General features: G+C 35.9%; 1 protein-coding gene across 13 annotated transcripts in view; it reads right to left on the bottom strand.

Moving 5' to 3' along the window:
* GPD2 (glycerol-3-phosphate dehydrogenase 2) overlaps window positions 1-20587 on the bottom strand; it is a 205853-nt gene that overhangs the window by 11683 nt on the left and 173583 nt on the right. For all 13 annotated transcript variants that reach the window (XM_056793880.1, XM_007494190.3, XM_056793879.1 and 10 more), the window contains 4 exons: window positions 19456-19649; window positions 2399-2533; window positions 2011-2186; window positions 1242-1373 (listed from right to left, as the gene is read on the bottom strand). In XM_056793880.1, the coding sequence (XP_056649858.1) occupies window positions 1242-1373; window positions 2011-2186; window positions 2399-2533; window positions 19456-19649 (637 nt within the window). The remainder of the gene's footprint in view (window positions 1-1241; window positions 1374-2010; window positions 2187-2398; window positions 2534-19455; window positions 19650-20587) is intronic.

Raw genomic sequence — 20587 nt, 5'->3', positions numbered from 1 at the left:
TTACATAAGCAAAAAGGATGTACTCTGGTCAGATATACTAGAAAGAGCAGGAAATCCCTCTCAAAGGATAATTCACTTCCCAGTTCCATGTGATCTTGAACCTCAGTTTCTTCATATGTAAAATGGAAGGGCTAGATGAAATATGGTTTCTGAAGTCCCTTCCAGCCCACACCTATGATCCCATAACTCTTATCCTATCCAAATCCTATAATCCTATGATCTGTAGACTTCTTTAATTTGGTCCGCATAGTGTTTCCTGACTTAGCTTGCAAATAACCAGATGGTAAAAATTTTGCATTTACAGATACACTTAACATTCCTTGTGATGACAATAAAACATATTATAACAGCAATAAAATATTTGAGTGCACAGTGACAGAGCACTGTTAGGTGTTATAAGGGATACAAAAGAAGCATAAGATAGCATCCCTGCCTTCAAGGAATTAATCCTCTTTTTGGGTAGGCAATATCTAAACACTGGAAAGCTTTAAATAACAATTTAAGACACAATAAGAAATGTCACAAGACAGGATGTGATTAAATTTCAAATGAGTGGTACAGATAAGTCCTAGGAGATCCAAAAAGGAAGGCTTCACTATAGATTAACATGATTTGTAAAAGCTTAATATTAGCAGGATCTTAAACTGGTCCTTGTGATTGATCAACTGTGATAGACTTAGCTACCTTAGCAATACAATGATCCAGGACAATTCTGAAGAACTCATGACAAAGGTCCAACTCCAGAGAAAGAACTGTTGGATTCAGAATAAAGATGATTGCACGCAACTTTTCAATTAATTTTATTTGGTTTTGAGTTTTATATGATTATTGTCTTACAAAAATGAAAAATATGGAAATATGTTTTGCATGATAACAGATGTATAATCCAGGGGGGGAAGCATTTATTAAGTACCATATTTAAAGCACTGTATCAAGAAATAGAGATAAAAAGAGAGAGGGAAAAAAATGATAAACTGGTCCTTAAAGGACAGATAGGATTGTCAATATTTTGTAATTACTTTAATTCAGATTACCACCATTCTCTCAAATTTTAGAATTGTAAAAGGTAACTAAAAAGAATATAGTTGTATGGCTACTTATTTCAGATTCTGGCAGCTATTCAAGAAGACTAAATCTTAGAGCCAGCAATGTCTTAATTTGAGGAAGGAGGAGATTAAAAAAAACTGAGTAGAATTCATCAGAGACACCCTGAAAAAATTGAGAAATAGCCAATTACATACCTCTGCTTCAATGTATGGGAATTCAGACACAAGACGCACTCCAACTATGGGCCATCTTTTTCCAGTTACACATGCTATTTTGGCTACCTCGAAGGCCTTGTCACCATAAGTGGAAGCAAGATGTTGAGCCACCTATAGAAAGGAAATTACATTAAGCAAAGATCTTGAATATCACAACCTCCTAAGTAAAAAAGAAAAAACAAAAACATGTGTAAGCACTTCTTGTCAAGTGATACCACAGCATGTAACAAATTGGTTTAGGGGAGTATGTGATTCTGATTGTGTGGGAGGACATTCTTTGAGCTCTAGATGCTTAGACTAGCACAAAAGCTAAGATGCATGTATCACTGTTATCAGTGAATAATGATGCTTCAGATTCAGTCTATCTTGAGAATCACCCTTGAAGAATAGATTTACCTGGTCTTGAGAGGTAATAAACTTTTAGAAGACTATGCCAACTATTAAAAAAAAAGTAAATAGATAAAAATAAAACAGGAAAATATAGCCAAAAAAACTATTATGGAATCAATTAAAAAAAAAAAAAAAGAATGTAGATTGTCAGGTGTCCTAACTAAAAAAAAAGAGAGGGAATCACTATCTCTGTGACTCTCTTTAATTATAGATTATTGGATATCATAGGAATCCTATTGTTCATAAACGTGTACTTATCAAATTAACTACGCACAAGAGAGGACATATTTTAGCTAATTTTGCTATTTTTCAAAATCTATTTAAGCAAGGAGGAAGATAATAAGCAATAAACACATACCTCACTTTCAAGTCCATAATCCTGAACCAGTCTAATGTACAAAGTAGGGCTCCAATCCCTACCACCCTGCAGGAAAAGCCCAACTGTCTTACATGGCCCTGCTCTAAAATTGTGATTTCTGATAGCAGTATCTATAGTATCTTCAGCCATGGCACGGTATGTTGTCCATTTTCCACCTGAAAACAACATGTATAAGCAAATAGGTCACCAGATTATCATACTACTGAGGTTTTGATTTTTTTTCTTAAAATTCACCACTTACTCATGGCAATATAAAATAATGGTATTAATTCAGATTACAATAATGACATTAATTCAGATCCCACAAGGTGGAATCTTTCTATTGGAACCTATCATCTGAGCCTCAGGAAACATCAATTTTCCATACCTGCTATGGTAATAAGGCCACTCTTGCTGGTATCAACAACATGATTCCGAGAGATTGACTTGGTATCTTTAGATTTAGGATCTATAACAAGGGGCCGAATTCCACTCCAAGCTGCTAGAACATCCCCTCTTCTCACTGTGAAGAATAAAAATAAGGGCCGAGGGTTCAAATATATTGGCATGTAAAAAAACCTAGAACAATGGTTAAAACGGAGGATGAAATTACAAACAACAGAAACAGGGAGAATAATGTGGACTCAGAAGCAGAAATAGCCTTAAATTTAAGATGGAAATGATTGGCCAGGTGCCAAGTTGAACAGAAAAACAATCTAGAGGTAATAATGAATATGAATTAATGATCCTATTGATGCTTAAATGATATTAACCTGAGCAAAATTATCATTATTTAAAAAAAAGAGACTGGTACTTGAGGAAATGCTGATGGGGATCAAATAATAATTAAGAGAAACCAGTTATCAACATATCCCTCCAGATGGAGAAATCTAGTAGAAAGAACTGCCCCTCCAAGTTCTCCTGAAATTCAAAAGCCTGATAACTCATTAATGACTATTTCCTAAAAAGCTTATCCCCCTACACCTTTTCTATTTCCTATGAGAAAACAAAATTTCTTTAAACATTTATTAAACCTAACAGATACTGGGGACCAAAGAATTTTACCATTTTACAATTTATTCTTCTTGCGGGAATCCTTTAAATATTTAGTTTTTAAGTCAAGAAGGCACTATTCTTTCTTGTTACTTTTCCTTTCCTTCTGCTGCTATCTTTATATGAACTCCTCTCAGCACAAAATGTTTGAAGAATATCATTTTTAGGAGGAAAAAAACATTCTTTAAATGGATGCTTGTATCCATTTAAAGGCATTGCCTAAATATAATATATATTTACAGAGATGCTCAGAGATTCACAAAGCACTTCCCTCAAATAAGCCCTGGGAAGGAAGATGTATAATTACTATTATTCCCATTTCATGGATGAGAACACTGTGGCTCAGGGAGGTGAAATCAGCTGCCAGAGGTCACCCAGGTAGGGCTAGGGTCAAACTCATGTTTCTATCGAACTGTAGGATCATAGATTTGAAGATTGAAATGCCTAGAGATTATCTAATCCATTCTTCCTCATTTAACACAAGATAAAATTGATACCTAAAGAGGCTAGTTAGTGACTGGACCAATGTTACATATATGCAAAAGGCAGGACACCAGCATTTGGATTCCAAATTGAGTGCTCTTTCCATTAAGCCATAATGACCCTGTCCAAGTTTACTATTCCTTCTATCATACCATGTGGCCTCTTTGTAGGAATCCTCTCCATCATCACGCTGACATTTTACCGTCACCTTTTGTAAGGTGGCCCCACTCCCACTGGTTCTCTTCCCTCACCTCTGACTCCCTTCTCTCATCTGGTACTCCTTTCCCTTTGGAGTTTTGCTTATTAATTCCTTTTTCTCTCCTGATTTTACCCAAATATATAATTTCCCTCCCATTTTTCCTTCTCAGTCAAATATATTCCCCTTTCTCTTCCCTTTCAATGAGTCCTGCTCATTGGTTTTTAAATGTTCATTTTGATATGCCTTTTCAAAAAGAATTTCTAACATTCTATTAATATCCTTCCCTTCCTTCTGTTTACTCTAGACCCTCAGTCTCGGATAACAAACCTTAAAATCAGCTATTCTTTCCTTTTTTCTGTATTCCTCATCCAATCATAGCTTCCAAACTAGGGCCTTCCTTCTACATGGTTGCTGCCACTGCCTTGTAGAACTTGGCCCATACATTCCCCTCTTTCCATTGCACCTCATGCCGGGTGTGTGAGGTCATGTAGATCGGAGAAAATTTCTACTTCCTCCAACTTGTTGCTCACGTGACCCAGAAAAAATATTTTTCTTTATGAAAAAAATCATACTACCATATATAAATTAGATTATACTACATATTAGTGATTTAATCTTAAGAGTGGGGGTAAAGCCTTGCAGCAAATACTACACACATTTCTCATGCCTTTGCATTTTTATCACTGCTCAAATTTGTAAACAGAAATGAGGTACCATAAGTACATTGGAAAGATCTGGGAGAATGGAAGGAGGTGGAGAGAATGAGAAAGAAAGAGATCAATCCTCAGACAAAGAAAGAGTACTTGAAATCACACAAACATACATAGAAAAACTACATTAATTATGTTCAGTATACACATACATAAAAACACTATTTCCCCCCTCTTGACCAAATCAACAGAACACTAGTGAGGAAAGCCTGTTCATCCTGACTAGCAATTCTTTTGCTGAATGACTGAAGATCAACATGAAATTTCCAAAAGCTATTCTATTCCTAGCTCTTCCACTCTACTAGGTCACTTCCTGGATATTTGTTTTCATTTTTTTTTATAGCACTGTATTCTTTTTCTCTTCTTACTTTTAACATTTCTACTGAAAACTAAACAAAACAAAATAGAAAAACATTAACTAACATAGGTCAGAAAAACAATCTCCCACACCAGTCACATCCAAAAGTCCAAATTTATATGGCTCATTCTGTAACCAGTATCTATCACCTCCTTGTCAGGAGATGGGAACATGCTTGATCCTTGCTCTCTGGAATCATGGTTAGTCATTGCATTGATCAAGGTTCTTAATAAATCTTTCAAAGCTGTTTGTCTTTACAATGTTGTTACTATAGACACTCTTCTCCTGGCTGTGCTCCCTTCACTGTACATTAATGCCACTGTATCTCTCCAGATCAAGGTCCTATTACATCTAGATATTATACACTTAGATCAAAATTCACTGCTTTCTTGGCCCTGTGTACATCGTTTTCTTCCCTGCCTCTGTGCAGAATCACACAGTTAATGTGAAGGGTGTGAATCTGAATAATATAAAGGGAATGCTGAGCCTGGATTTCTCTTTGCTCCCCTTCTGCCTATCAAACATCCAAGCCTAGTTCAAATGTCAACTCTTCCATGGTCTTCTCTCCCCACCCACCACCTCTGGACATCATCAAGACTCTCCCCTGCAGACCCCAAATTATATTCTATTCTGTGTGTCTCTGAAACAAATAGATAGCATGGTTTTCTATGTATATATCTTATCCTCCTCTTAGTCTAAAAACATAACGATGGCAGGAATTTGTTTTTTATCAAGACAATATCTTTTCCAAGGACCTAACACATTGTTGGTGTTTGATATTTGATACATTGAATCTATCAATATTTAACAAAGCACCTTTCATATATTAGATGACTTTTTTCCAGTCAAACTGAATTGGTGGTAAAGTCATGGTGCTTTGTCTTTTGAGAAATGTAGGAAGAACTCGACATAAAAGAATATTCAACTTTTTCAATAAACAGTACTACAAACTCATTTTCTTTCAGTTATTTACACCTTCCCCACCAGAAAATGAAATTTCACTTCATTGTTGTTTTTTGTTTCCTTTATCCTATAATCTCTGGAATTAACATTTCCCATTAATATAGGTTTTAAAAATTACTTAGAAGAAGACTTATGTGTTAGGCAACAAACAAATTTTAACCCTTCAAATAGATCATTTTTTGAGTACCAGAAAGCAGAGATTTAATTTTAAAAGCACAAGTTTTGTGTTTAAATAGAAATATTAAATAGGAAATATTAAGAAATTACATAAACTATATATCCTAGGGTACAGAGTTCTGGATTTCTCATCAGAAAGACCTGGCCTCAAATCCTCCCTCCAATAATTGCTGGCTGTGTGATCCTCAGTAAATTGCTTACCCTCTCTCAGCCTTGGTTTCCTCATCTGTAAAATGGGGAAAATAAAACTAGCCTTTTCTTCACAGGGTGAAATTATGTGAAGGACTTTGAAAACTTTTAATTACTGCATAAATATGCTACTGTTATCATGATTATTATCATTACCTTATTAAATTAACAACTCAGAAGTCACAATTCTAAAACATTTGATAAAATAGTCGGGGTTTACAATCACAGACTGCTGGTAGAATTTTAACTCAACTGAATTGAGTTCTTATTGCCACTTCAATTATACTAACACAGTGTTGAGACTGAATTTATAAAAATACAAAATGCCTGCAAGCCAAGTTAAGGAAAATATTAAAATTAAATACTTAAAATATAAAGTAGCCTATAGGGTACTTCACCTTAATTGGCTGCTGTCTCTGTGTCTGGTTTAAAGTGAAGTCTTCAGTCAATCTGAAGGCTACAATCAAATCCATACATACATATAAGTTCAAGGTTTCCTGCTAAAAAAGTTATCTGGGAAATGGTTTTAATTGATATAATTTTATTAAAAGTAAATCTGGGGGAAGCTAGATGGCGTAGTGGATAGAGTATTAAACCTAGAAATGGGAGGTCCTAGATTCAATTCTAAGACAGAAGGGTTAAAAAAAAAAAGCAAATCTGATCACAATGGTCTAAAACCACTAATGACACAGGTACCAATCCTTAAATGGATGTGTGATTTCAGAGATTTGGGTACACTGAATAATGAAGATCACTGCCCATCCTGGCTCTCTCCTACTTTTCTGATCTTCTTAAGATCTCAGGCTTCGCTATCTCTGTCCTGGGAACAAGACACTCCATTGCCCAACTCTGGGAATTTTCATTGGTTGTTCCTCATGCATGAGCTGCTCTTCGTCCTCACCTCCGAGTCTTCCCTTCCCTGGCTTCACGTCGCAACTAGAAGTCTCATATTCTATGTAAAGTCTTTCCTGACTCTCAGTTATACTAGTGCTTCCCCCTACAGATTGTATCTATCTACCTCTCTGATCTATCTAGGTCTTTTTATGCAGGATCTTGTTTGTATCCATTTGCACATTCGCCTGTGTCCATCCTGTACGTCTTTTTTGCAGTTTTCATATTGCTCTCTCTCCAATTAGAATGTGAGTTCCTTGGAAGCAGAGATGGTCTTAGTGCTTAGCCTGGTGCTTTGGACTTAGCAGGCAAACTTGCTAAGTACTCTCTGATGGCTTGGAGAAGGAGCTCAGGTCCCCCCCACAACTGGCAGATTTCAGTTCTTCTGGGCTGGTTTGGATGATTCCTTTACAGGAAGGGCTCAAGGGACAAAGGAGTGCTATTACTGGCATGCACCTTACTTTCTAGTAGCAAGAGGTGAAGGAAGTTGTTGTGAAACACCTATGATAAATGGGTATTTAGTTGGAAAAGGGGGATCCCTTAACTGACTTGGTGGTAATTCTAAGTTCCTCGATGGGTGGCAATGGAAAGTCTTTCATTAAAAAACGTTAAAGGGGGGCGGCTCCTCCATGGAGGTCTCTAAAAATGAAACGTTTTTGTATCATTCTCCTGATTGTTGAGTTTAAGAATTTGCCATATAAGAAATGATAAGCAAGAAAATTTCAAAAAAAGCTGGAAAGATCTACCGGAAGTGATGCAGAGCAAAATAAAGAGAAGTGGGAAAATATTGTACACGGTAACAGCAATATTAAATGATGATTATCTGTGAAAACTTGGCTACTCTCAACAGTGCACTGATCTGGTAGAATCTTGAAAGACATGCTGGGGAATGCTCTCCACCTTCACAGAAAGAATTGCTGGAATTATCTTTCTCATCAGGGTATTTATGGTTTTATTTTGAGGTTTTGTTTATGTTTGAGTTTGCTCTTACAACAATGTCCAATTAGAGAAGTATTTTGCATGATAATAAAAACAAAACTTTAATAAAAAAAAAATTTGCCTCAAATCACACTGGTGATGAATAGGATGAATCTTTGTATGTTCCACAGTTGATAGCATGGAGTCTTAAACCAAGGAGGAAAGCAATAGAAATATTTGCCAAAGACATGTAGACTAGTGAGTGATTTGCCCTCCTCCAGTTTCTTTTTATGGTTGGGTACTCCTTAAGCCAAAGGCATGTATTTGTGAGCTAGCTGGGTGAGACAGTGTAGAGAATTGCTACAACTGGAGTCAGAAATGACCTGGGCTTAGATACTCTGACATTTTAGCCAAGTTATTTGATGTCTCTGAGCCTCCGTTTCCTCATCTGTAAAGCAGGAATGATGATGAAGCTAGCATTTCCATTCTCAAGGATCTAATCAAGTAAACAGTGCTAAATGGATTGTAGCAAGATTCATGAAGCAACAGATGTCAATCTTCAATGAGGCAATGGGGTACAATGGAAAGAGTCAAAGGGTCTAGGTTCAAATTCCCCAACTCTTAAACATGTATGACCTTGGGAAACCATTTGGCCTTTGTTTATTTATGGCCATGGTTGTTGTCCTTCCTACTTAGAGAGGACAAAAATGGCATCGTTGTGTCGGGGTCAGTGTACAGTGTCAACTATTCAAGCCAAGCTGTACAACTGGCCCTAAGAGCCACTGGGATGGAGAGCTCTAACTTGGCCCATCTTGTGTTTCAGTTGAGCTACTATAATTCTGCTTTGCTCATAGAGCACAGAGCCAAGAATTCTTGGAGGCTGCCATGCCATGCTGGATGGTCCTGGGACAGTGTCTCCCATGTCTTACAACTGAGACCAAAATTCTTCAGAGAGACCCTGAGAGTGTCCTCAGATCACTTCTTCTGATCTCTGAGTACCTGCCTTGTGGGAGTTTTATTTTTTTTTAAACCCTTCCCTTCCATCTTAGAATCAATACCGTGTATCCGTTCCAAGGCAAAAAGTGTGGTAGGGGCTAGGCAATGGCAGTGAATGACTTGTCCAGGGTCACACAGCTAGGGAGTGTCTGTGGGAGTTCTTTGTTACAGTTTTTCATCCAAATATGTGTTTGGTATTTGAAGTATATGACCAGACTTGTGCTCTCTGAAAAAGAATTTGAATGCTTGGAGTTTCAGCTCAAAAAAGGACCTCAGTGCCTGGGACCTCACCTTGCCTGATCTTCAGCATCTTCCTAAGAATTCAAATGGAAGGAATTCAGCTCCCCAGCCAGTCACCGGCACATTGTCCAGGTTTCACAGGACACAACAATGAGGTCAGCACAACAACTTGGGAGCCCTTTGGGTCGGTCAAGAAGCAGTCTAACACCTCTTCTCTCTCATACCTTCCTCAAGAACCTATCAAATACTGAGCAAGCTCTGGAAACATGTGCCTCAACACCATCATCTCTCAGAGAGCCTTGGAAAGGATACTTGCAAGGAAAGTGAACTCATCTACAACATTCGAAACTTCCCCATTGGCTGGGATGGTTCCCCATCAGGACGATGCCTCACTGGCTGGTAGAGAACCTCTGTTTCATTGGTATTCCTTGTCAGGGAAAAGTAGCAACAGTGGCAGAGAATCAGTCCCTACCTTGCCATATCTCCGCCTCTGAGGCTGCAATGATGCTTAACCATCTACAAACAAACTCTCATACACCAATGCTCCTCCACTTGAATCTTGACTTGTGGCCTATTCATCTTAAATAATCATCTTAAAAAAAATTTTTTTCATCCTCGTTGAAGGTGTGCAGCAGCATCTCTGAAAACATTATGTTATAAAGCAAGAGATCAACCAACGGTCCCGCTTTACTCCACTGGGAAGATGTGGGGGCACCATCCATTATCCCAAATCTGTGCAAGCATGCTGGCATAGAACTCCTTATTTATAAAGGGAGGGGGGGTAGAATAAATGGCCTCTGCAGTTCCTTCCAGATTGTAATATAGAGAGGGAAAGATGGGGAATTGAAAAAAACAGGGGATAAGGAAGGTTTGTAGCAGGGAATGGAGGAGTTGAAGGGTGAGAGGGAATATGGCTGCCAGTGAGGCAAAGGAGAGAGATGCCCCCTGCCAAGAGGCTATATTTTGAAGAAAATGGGGTGTCCAAGAAACCTGCCACTTATGATAGCCTGTGGGGATGTCTTCTCGATGGATTTCTGCTGATGTTGCTCCAGAGCAGGTAAACACGGACTCTCCTGAGGGACAAGCCTTTCCCCAGAATTTGGTCGGTCCAGCAGGGGTCCGATAAGGAACATTTTAATTGGATGACTGAACTAAGGTTCAATTCCCTCTATGCCCCAGAAAATATGGTCCACTTCTCTGACTGTGATATTCAAATAAGATAAATTTTAATAACCAGTTCTGAGTGGAGAGGTATCAGGGAAGAGGGAAGAGGGATTTCCCTAAATAAGGTTGGAGTCTTTCTCAGCTTTGGAGCTGAGGCCAGGCCTCACAGGCTGGTGGAGGGTTTCTCTTATTCCTGTCTACACTATATCTTTGCTAGTTTTCTTCATTTCAAAATCAAAGCAGTAAACAGCAAGCAACAAGAAAAGTTCTGATCTTCAGAGATGGTTGGGCCTGTCTCTTCAGGCTGAAGAAAATTGAGGCCCTTCTAACCAGCGACTGGTAAGCCAAAGCTCTTCCCCCTACCACCACCAGGAAGGAAGTGCTCGAGTCACAAGACCAACTGCCACTCCCAGTTGCCCCTTCCCCCAAACTGTCAGTCTGGACAATTTCTTCTCTCTCTAATATTCCCACAGTTGCTTGTTCCAATACAGTGGCAGAAAGTCCAGAACTTATTTTAGTTTCCTTTCCACAATTGTCCCCATTTTTTTGGTTGTTGTCACCTTCCCAAGGTCACTTATTTTTATTATAGTTACCAATTTACTAAATCTACTCTAAGGAATTTAATACATGAAAGTTTGGGTAAGGGTAGTTTTAGGGTTTTACAATAAATTTGGTACAATAAATGTTTACACAAAACCATTACAAGAAATTTGAATCTTAGTGCTAATACTACTTACTCTTGCTAAGATCTAGGATCCTAAGTAGGCAGCTACCTAGAGAGTAGGGGAGGTGGCACCGTAGAGTGCTAGACATAGAAAGATCAGAATTCAAATATTGCTTTGGACAATTATTAGCTATGTAACTCTAGGCATGTTATTTAATTTCTTCTGCCTCAGTTTCTTCATCTATAAAAAAAGGGATTAAAAATAGCACCTCTCATGGTTGTATCAAATAATATAATATTGGTGACATCCTTTATAAATGATAAATACTACATAAATAATGTGAACTGCTATTATTATTATTTACTATTATATGACTCAGAGCCTTAAAGATTGGTATTGATTTAACAAACTGCTACTCACACTGGCAATGTAAACAAATTTCTTTTAAATAACTTTTAACAATGTATGATAAAGTCTTTGGGAGCCTTGGTTAAAGCACAAAGTTATTTCTTAAATCTTCACAAACTTGGAAGACCCTGTAGCAGGCTGAATGCTGCATTTCCTAAGGGTTCAGTAAATGATATTCCCTAAGGTATCGAAAATATTCTCTGCCTTCTGTCACAGAGTCCTCTACCATCAAAAAAATCAAAGATAGATTGGGTGTATGTATCTAGAGAAGGAATGTCAGAGGCCTAGTGAATTTTCTATTAGGTTTCTACTGGCTGTGTGCTCATGGAAGAATTCTTTATTCACAAATACTCCATATTCAATGTTAAGAGAAACTTTGTAAAAAGTGGAGGAAAATAAAAATAGTATTAGAGTCAAAGCAATGAGAAAAAAATCCTCATTAGCAAGTACCTTGAAGTACTATGGCTTACTCATAGGGCACCAAATTGATTTTTTTTTTAAGATCCAATTCTACAGACATTGAAAGTAATCCACAGGGCAACTTTGGGATAATGTAGAGCCTGATATGAATTTATGGCAAATTTAGTAAGGGCACAATTAGAAAATTCCTTTTTTACCTGCTAGCAAGTATTTGAGTTACTTTCTAATGACTTCCAATACAAACAGCCTACCTGCATTTTATTTTTTTAAAACAGCAAAAGCTGTGCAAAATGACTAAACAGTGAGATCGAATAGTAATTTTTTTCACATCTCACTCAGGAAAAAAAAAAAAACCAACAAATTTTTGTTTACATTATTATCATTCCTTCTGAACTGCAAGTATCCACCATTTTTTTCCTTTTAAAACTCATAGGAAATAACATAACATTGAGGCTAAGAAAACTGCGTAGCTTTGTTTCATCTTGGACTCTTTTCAAGTATGGGTTTTGTTTTTTTTGGGGGGGGGGGATACTGCTTTCCTGTGTTTTCTACTTTTAAAAAATCAGTGAAAATATCTAAATGAAAACAGGAGGGGGTAGGGAGTGGATTGTCAGAAATCAATACTTCTCTAGCAGCATGTTTAACCTGCTGAAATGAAGTGTTAATCACAGAAATAAGATACCATATTACATTTATAAACTAATGAAACTAGAAAAAGCAAAGCGTGTGACACGATAATTAAACAGCTGGAACACATCCAAGCCTGTGTGTAAGTTGATAACCCTGGTGCCGTCTCTGGCAGTTAAAAAGCAGGTCTGCAGTGAGGTGATATGGCCAGCTTCGTTGTTAATTAAATAACAGGCCATCTATAAACACTACTAATTGCACATGTGAAAACCTATGTATAACTAGTGGAACTGCCTTCAGAAGCACTCGGGGAAAAAAACTACTTGGGTGGAAGAGACTGCAAATATTCTGTCTCTCCTAATTCCTCTAAGTCATAGTTTATGTTGGCCACCACATCCATTCTATTAACCTCTCTACAACAGACTTAATGATACATTTTTTCTCAAGATTATTTTTCTTCTTAACTCAATATAAAGAACAGAACTATCAATTTTCCATTTCAAGAAAGAACAAACAAGTAATCTAGAAATTTCAGCCTGTGAATGGAAAGCTTTCTAAATTGCAAAAGAAGACATGATCTTATTCCCAACAGGCAAAATGCTTTTCGGAATTATTCTGACGCATTTTGCAGCAGATGAACAGCATGGAGTGTGAAGATTTGACAGTTTTTTTTCCTCCCTTAAACACTATAGCCATTTGGGGAGACTCAGAAACTGTTCTGAGAATTTTATTTATTCATTCATTTAATAAATTCATTTTTAAATGACTTGCTTTCACTTCTGATGAATGAGAACTATTTGCAAAATATTTCAAACTGTGTTCTTAACCAATCATTTTTTTTAATCCGTAGGAGGGACTAGCTGGCCCAAGGGAGTAGTTATGGGATGTGGAATCTCCTCTAGGTTAACGGTTCAAATCTAAATCAGGTCAGTGGAGACCAAAGGTCATTACCATTCCCCAGCTGCTTAGGACTGTCTGTGAAATGAATGGATGGAACTCCATCCAGTTCCTAGTTGACAGGCATACACATCATAAACCCATACAATACCACTGAGAATGTAATTGGTATAGCGTCTAGCACATTGTTGATAATAAATATTAATTGTAATTAAATATCAAATATTAAGATATGCAGATGAAATAGTAAAGACAACTGACTGGAGGATGAAATTTAAGATGCCTTTTTCTCAAAAAAAGCTCTTTTAACTAAGCTGTGAAAAGAATAATTCTCTCAGGGACCAATAAAATTTCTTTACAAAAATATGAATCTTAATGTCAGTTCTCTGCTAACAGGAAAAAAATATTGCCCATCCTTGCAAGTTACTGTTCTCATTTTTTAGTATTATTTTAATATTTTCTCCAATATAAATCTTCTACTCCCATCAACAAGTATATAGAATAGAAGGGAAAAAACATGTTTTTAAAAGTGATTGATGAGAAATTTCAAGATAAAAACAACAAAAATGCATAGGATAACTTTAACAAGACAGTTTTTAAAAAAGCCCTGTTGGAAAGTTTCCATAACTCATGAACTTTTCTGTGTACTTAAATGGATTTTTGTTGTTATTGCTTTCCTAGATTACATACTTGCATTCTAAATACTTCTTGTTCTATTGGCTCTGTTTTCTTCCATCTGTATTAACCTCATAGATATTCATAATTTCTTTAAATTTTTATTTATTGTGGCACAAGTCCTAGTACATTTATAAAGTACTTTTTTCCAACATTGTCTAATTGATGAGAATGGCTTTATTTCATAGTTTTGTTTTGTTTTTTTTTTATTTTTGCTTTTGTTTTTAAGTATAGTTTCCCCAGAATTCTTAAAAATTAGTAGATCTTGCTTTTGGATATCTCCAATAGAATCATAATAGTGGGATCATTAAATCGAAGGTCATAAACATTCCTGTTACCTTTTTTTTTATAATTACACATTATTTTCCCCAAAATGAAGCAACTCAAGGTTTCACTAGCAGTGGATTAGCATGTGTTTTTTAGTATCACAATGGCATTGAATATCCCCTGTAATTATCTTTGCTAACTTGATAGGTTTTTCAGTAATAGTTTTCAGTTCATAATTTGATTTTTTTCATATGTTCATTGATAATCTGAGTTTATTTCTCATGTTCTTTGACCACTTAATTTTTCTGTGAACATCATAGATGTCTGTGGCAGTCTAGTGAATCTAAGGACCCCTCTTCAGAAAAACATTTTCAATCATTGAAAGAAATGCTACATTTCAGGTAAAGGCTAGTGAAAATAAAGATGCATTTTTTTTCCATCTAAGGCTATAGCACTCCCATAAAAATAATTGTACAAAAACTTAAGGGGTCTGTGAACCCCAGGTTAAGAACCTCTACTTCAGAGAATTCATTCTTATAAATTTGTTTTGATTCATTATAGGTTTTTGATTTAAGATTTTTGTCAGAAATGTTTATTATAAAGACGTTTCCCTAATGGATTTCCTAATTATTAATGCATTACCTTTTGTTTTGCAAATTTTTATACAATAGAATTTAGCTATCTGATCTTTTATAAATTTCTTCTTTGTAGATAGTTAGGAATTCTTTCCCTCTCCATAGTTTTGAAAGACATAACATTCCTTTCCATTATAGTTCCCTATTGTTTAGTCATTTTATTTGAAATATTTGAAATTTGTTATGGTGTGAAAATTCTTAGGCAAGAAGATGCTTAGAAATAAGATGAAATTGTACTGGCTAATTCTTATTCTCATCTAGACTCAATGTGATGTCCCAACATGATGCCTTTGATGTGTTAAGAGGGCTGCATGAAAAGTTCCTAAAGATCTTTGATTTTGGAAAAGGAATACCTAAACTATAATATGATAAAAAGTGATAAGAAGTGAACAAGAGAGAGAGAGTATAGGAAGGGGGGTTCTCGGGATGCTGAGATATATCTACCGCTTCTACCACAGGTGCTTCCCACCTGGAGACCTGATCTACAGATGTTTTCAGACCCAGATTTGAAGACCTGACTAGCCATGCTCAGTTAACAATTTCACCCACTTTTCTCAAAATCAAATTTGACCATAGCTGTCCATTATTTTTAACTGTTCCACTACTACCCTAAAGCTTTGTAAGTGGGGTTAACCATGAAGGCCAAGCAAAGCTGTGATCATCTATTTGCAGGTGGTGTCAATATGGAAGACATAACACCAGCTGCCCATTGGCACTACCTACATCACAGAGTTGTTGTGAAGAGTGTTTTTTAAAAACTTTGTAGCTATATAAATGTTACTCTTACCTTTACCTATAGTTTTACTCAAATGTAACTTAAATTGTGGTAAATGCTACTTCTAATTTGGGATCCATTGAGCTATCTTCCTCTGAGACCTACCTATCAAGTTTTATCCCACTTTTATTAGACCCTTAGCCATGGAATGAATAAAGCAATATGACTACTCCCACTAAGGAGAGTTACCACATTTGAATGCAAAGGAGCCAGAAATGGGCACCATGAATTCCTGCTTCCAAATCCATTTCTTTCTCAACTATAAACATTTTAGATACCTAAGTATCCCAAGTTTAGATGGAAACCCACTTCTTCTAACTTGTCTACCTACACATAATACCACATACCTTCTTAAATCATCTTTTCAAAGTAGTAAACAGTTTATTTGAAAATAATTTTCTAAACAGGTGCTAACCTTTAAGCAGATTTTTTCAAATTGCAAAATTCCAGTGATAAGAAATTGAAAGCCTCCAAACTAAATAATTCTTTCATTTTTGAAGGCAGTGGAATATTTTTCTATTAAATAATCCAGTATTTTATAGGTTTTTAATGGACTTAATTCATAGTCTACAAGGTTATTAAATAATAGATTTTAAAGTTCAATATAAAGAATATTTGACTGAATATAAAGAATCAGAGAATTGGGTTCAAACCCAGGTCTACTACTTCCTACTTGTCTTTCTCTCTTCCTTAGGCCTCAATTTCCTCACCACTATAATGATGAAATAATGATCTTTTAGCTCTCTTCCAGCTTTAAGTCTCATATGTTGATCCACTTATGCTGTGTACATAAATACATGGCTCCAAATACATATACAACTGTTCCCAAACCCAAATGATTCTTTATCCATGTAGGTTTACACAATGAACACGTTATCACAGCAGTGATAGGTAGCAGTGAACAGAACGCTGGGCTGAGAGTCAGGAAGATCTGAGTTCAAATCTAGATTCAGACACTTATTAGCTGTGGGCAAATCACTTAAACTCTAGTTGCCTCAGTTTCTCATCTGTAAAATGGAAGTAATAATAGCACCTTCCTTCCAGGATAATTGTGAGGATTAAATAAGATAATATTTGTATAGTAAACACTATTTAAATGTTAATTATTACTATTATGATCACAAAAGCAGATTTTTAAGCACTCAAACTTAGCACCCTCTAGACCTCATTTAGTTCTCAAAATGTAGTCCATGGATTGCTGGGGAGTCTCTGAGCCAAAACCATCTCCATAATAATCTGAAGATGCTATTTGATAATTAAAAATACTCCTCCTTTTTTCTACTATATCTGAGACCAGGTTTTCTTCATATATTTCATCCAAAACAACATATCACAACAGACTGAATGCAGAAGTAGAAAGGAAAATTCAGCTGTTTTCTATTAAGTCAGATACTAAAGAGACTTTTTTAAAAATATAAAACAGTGCCACTCTTATTACCAATTTTTTTTGTTTTGGAAAATTTATGTTAACATGTAATGAATTTGTTACTTTAAACATGAATATTTTAATGTGTCAGTTTTAATTTTAAATATGGTAAATATTGATAGATACAAGCCAAATAAAACAAAAGTTCTTTAGGGTTCATTCGCAATAACTTTTGAGAACATCAAAAAGTCCTGAGACCAGAAAGTTTGAGATAATATAATATACAAATAATTTTGTTGTTACTCTTCAGTCATTTTTTCAGTCATACTAACACCATTTGATATTTTCTTGGCAAAGATACTAGAGTGGTTTGCCATTTCCTTCTCCATTTCATTTTACAGATGAGGACAATGAGGCAAATATCATTTAATGACTTGTCCAGGGTCACACAACTAGTTAAGTGTCTGAGGCCAGATCTGAATTTAGAAAGATAAGTCTTCCTGACTCCAGACCCAGCAACTATCCCCTGTGCCACATGGCTGCTCTATATAAATAATAGAACATTCATAAAGCAGATATTGTCTATGGAAAAACTTCCCAGTGAGGTCAAGACCATATTAAAATGTACTTGAAAAGAAAATGTAATATAGAAAAAATTTTAATTAAAAAATACAGGGTATCTAGATGGCTCAGTGGATTGAGAGCCAGGTGAAGACAGGGGAGATCCTGGATACAAATTTGGTCTCAGACATGTCCTAGCTGTGTGACCCTGGGCAAGTCACTTAATTACCACTGCCTAGCCCTTACTGCTCCTCTGCCTAGTATTGATTCTAGAAGGAAGGTAAAGTTTTATTTTTATTTTTAAATATATAACATTTTATTGTATTAAAGTAATATATTAATTAAAATATCTATTATGTAGAAATAAAATATAAAATAATATTAAAATAATATGTTCACATACAACATAGATAATGTTAATTTGTGGTTTTCTAAGACAATATGTAACAACAGGAATCCATATCTATTTGAGTTTGACACCAGAGGACTATATTATTAGACCATAGAATTAACAGAAACTGCTCCCCCTCCCCCGCCAAACAATATGAGTGGAAAAAAAGTCTATACTGTTCTGAATTGAGATGCTGAAAAGTTTATTAGGAAAAGGGGAGAATGATAAGAATTCACATTTATATCTATTTTAAGGTTAAAGGGGGTATTTATTTCTTTATTAGAAATAGGTAAGGAGCAATAGGAAGTCACAACAATATAGCAGAGAGCATACTGGACTTGAAATCTGGATTCAGATTCTTAACCTTTTTAAACTCTCAGTTTCCTCATCTTTAAAATGTGGATAACCATAAGACTTACCTCACATGATTATCATGAAGATCAAATAGAAAATGCTTTGCAAAATTTAAAGCATTATAAAATGTCAGCTATTAGAATTACTATTAATGCAAATATTATTATCCCCATTTTACAGGTGAAAAAAAAAACAAGCCAAGAGATCTGAAATGAGTTGTCCGTAGCCACACAGCCTTGTAATATCAAGAATAGAACAGATCATTGCTTTTCCTTCACAGAAACCACTACTATGACAGGTGTTTGGTTCAAAAGTAGACGGAGATGGCATGTGGGAATACTCAACAGATCTATAATTTTGTCAGCACAGGGAACTCCCTCCACCAACACAAACTGTTACTTGCCTATGGCTTAGTATGATCTTCAAAAATGTCAAACCTGGCAAAAAGATCAAAGGAATGTTACCAAATTGACACCAGATACCCCACCAATTAAAAAAAAAAACCCAAACCCACAAACAGCCATTATGAAGAATATCTAAAAGCTGACTTTTTTAACTAAATAAAAGAATGTAGCCTCCTTCTTAACTAAATTCAGTCATCAGTATTGCATTTTCTCAAAAAGGACAGGCTATGAAATCTTTTGCAAAATTCCAAGAACCAAAGCTTCAGCTATCACATATCTTTTGATTTTCTTATCCCCTAAATTCTTTTCTACCCCTTCTGAACCTCTAGATACAAAACAGACAAATATTCAAAACTTCATTCTGGCTCAGAAGTGGTAAGAAATTCAGACTACATACAATAACCATGTTTAACTGAAAAATACCAGAAAGTATGGAATGTAAGCAAAAGATATGGTAAGAGACAAGAAAACTATCTATTGTCATGCAAACTAGTCACTATGACCAAAAAAAAATCTTCCAAAAGCCTTCTAAAGTTCATTAGTCCAGCAAGGAGATGTGTGAAGATTAGAGGACAGAGAAAGATGTGACAGTTAAGCCAAAACAAATGGTAGTTTCTGGAAAATAAAGAGAGACAAGGCTTAAAGAATCCAAGCATTACCTTCAACATCACAACTTAGGTAATTTCGTACTTCATTCAAAATGAAGTTAATATCATCCTCCGAAGGAATAGGATGTGAGGTGACATCAGTTGGGCTGTCAGTTGTTCCAGCTATGGTCATCTTTTCCCAAGGCAAGAAGAAAATAACTCGTCCATCACTGGTGGCAGGGTCAAGCAGTCCCATACTCTCTGGGCTGAGGTAAAGAAAAGAGTTACTCATTTCTGAACTAAAACAAGAGAAATTGGTAATAAAAGTCTCTAAAGGACAATTTTCAAGCATCCAAAAAGACTGCTTTCACTTTCCTCTTCTATTTGAAAACCTGTAAAAGAAGAATAATCCTTAACAAAGATTCAGTGAGTACTTCTGCTTAAGGACTTTGTTCAGGCAAAGAATTTTAATGGTGTGGCAAATGGAAGACCCTAGTCCCCAAAATAGCAAAGAAAGTCAAATAAGAAAAGTCACATTAAAAAAGTTTTCTTTTATATTTTCACATCACCTTCATTTCTAAATATATACTTCTCTTTTTAGAAAGTCATCTTTAAAGCGAAGAAGGGGGCAACAGTCTAGAAAAACTAACCCATCAACCAAGGCCAACATTATAGGAAGTTTTCCACACCTGTAGGCCCCCCCCCCCCATACAACTAGGGGCCACAGGTATAGTCTCAGTTGCTGAAAGTCACATTTTCAAATGACTAACCAATATCTATTCTCCATACAAATGTGTGTGTGTGTGTGTGTATATATGTATATATATATATATATACATACATATATACATATATATATACTGTGTATATACATGTGTATTTATAAAAATTTTTCAAAAGTCACAAGAAGCTATCAAAAGAAAAATGTTTAAACCCTTACTCTGTGTCTTAGTAACAACTCTAAGATAGAAGCCTAAGCAAATAGGTTAAGTGACTTGTTCCAAGGGCACAACTGAGAAGTGTCTGAGGCCCAAATTGAAGTCCTGCCAACTTCAGACCTTGTACTCAATCCACTGCTACCCAGCTGCCCCCAAAAGAAATATTTTAAACATCCCATTTTAATCATTTTGGTTCCTAGGTTTGCTACCTGAAGCATTCATATAACATATTGACTCAGCCCAAATGCTCACGATTTTTAAAGAGG

Source organism: Monodelphis domestica, chromosome 4 (genome assembly GCF_027887165.1).
Source record: "Monodelphis domestica isolate mMonDom1 chromosome 4, mMonDom1.pri, whole genome shotgun sequence".
Taxonomy (NCBI): Eukaryota; Metazoa; Chordata; class Mammalia; order Didelphimorphia; family Didelphidae; genus Monodelphis; species Monodelphis domestica.
Note: the sequence above shows the minus strand (reverse complement) of the source record. Positions and strands in the feature narration are given on the sequence as shown.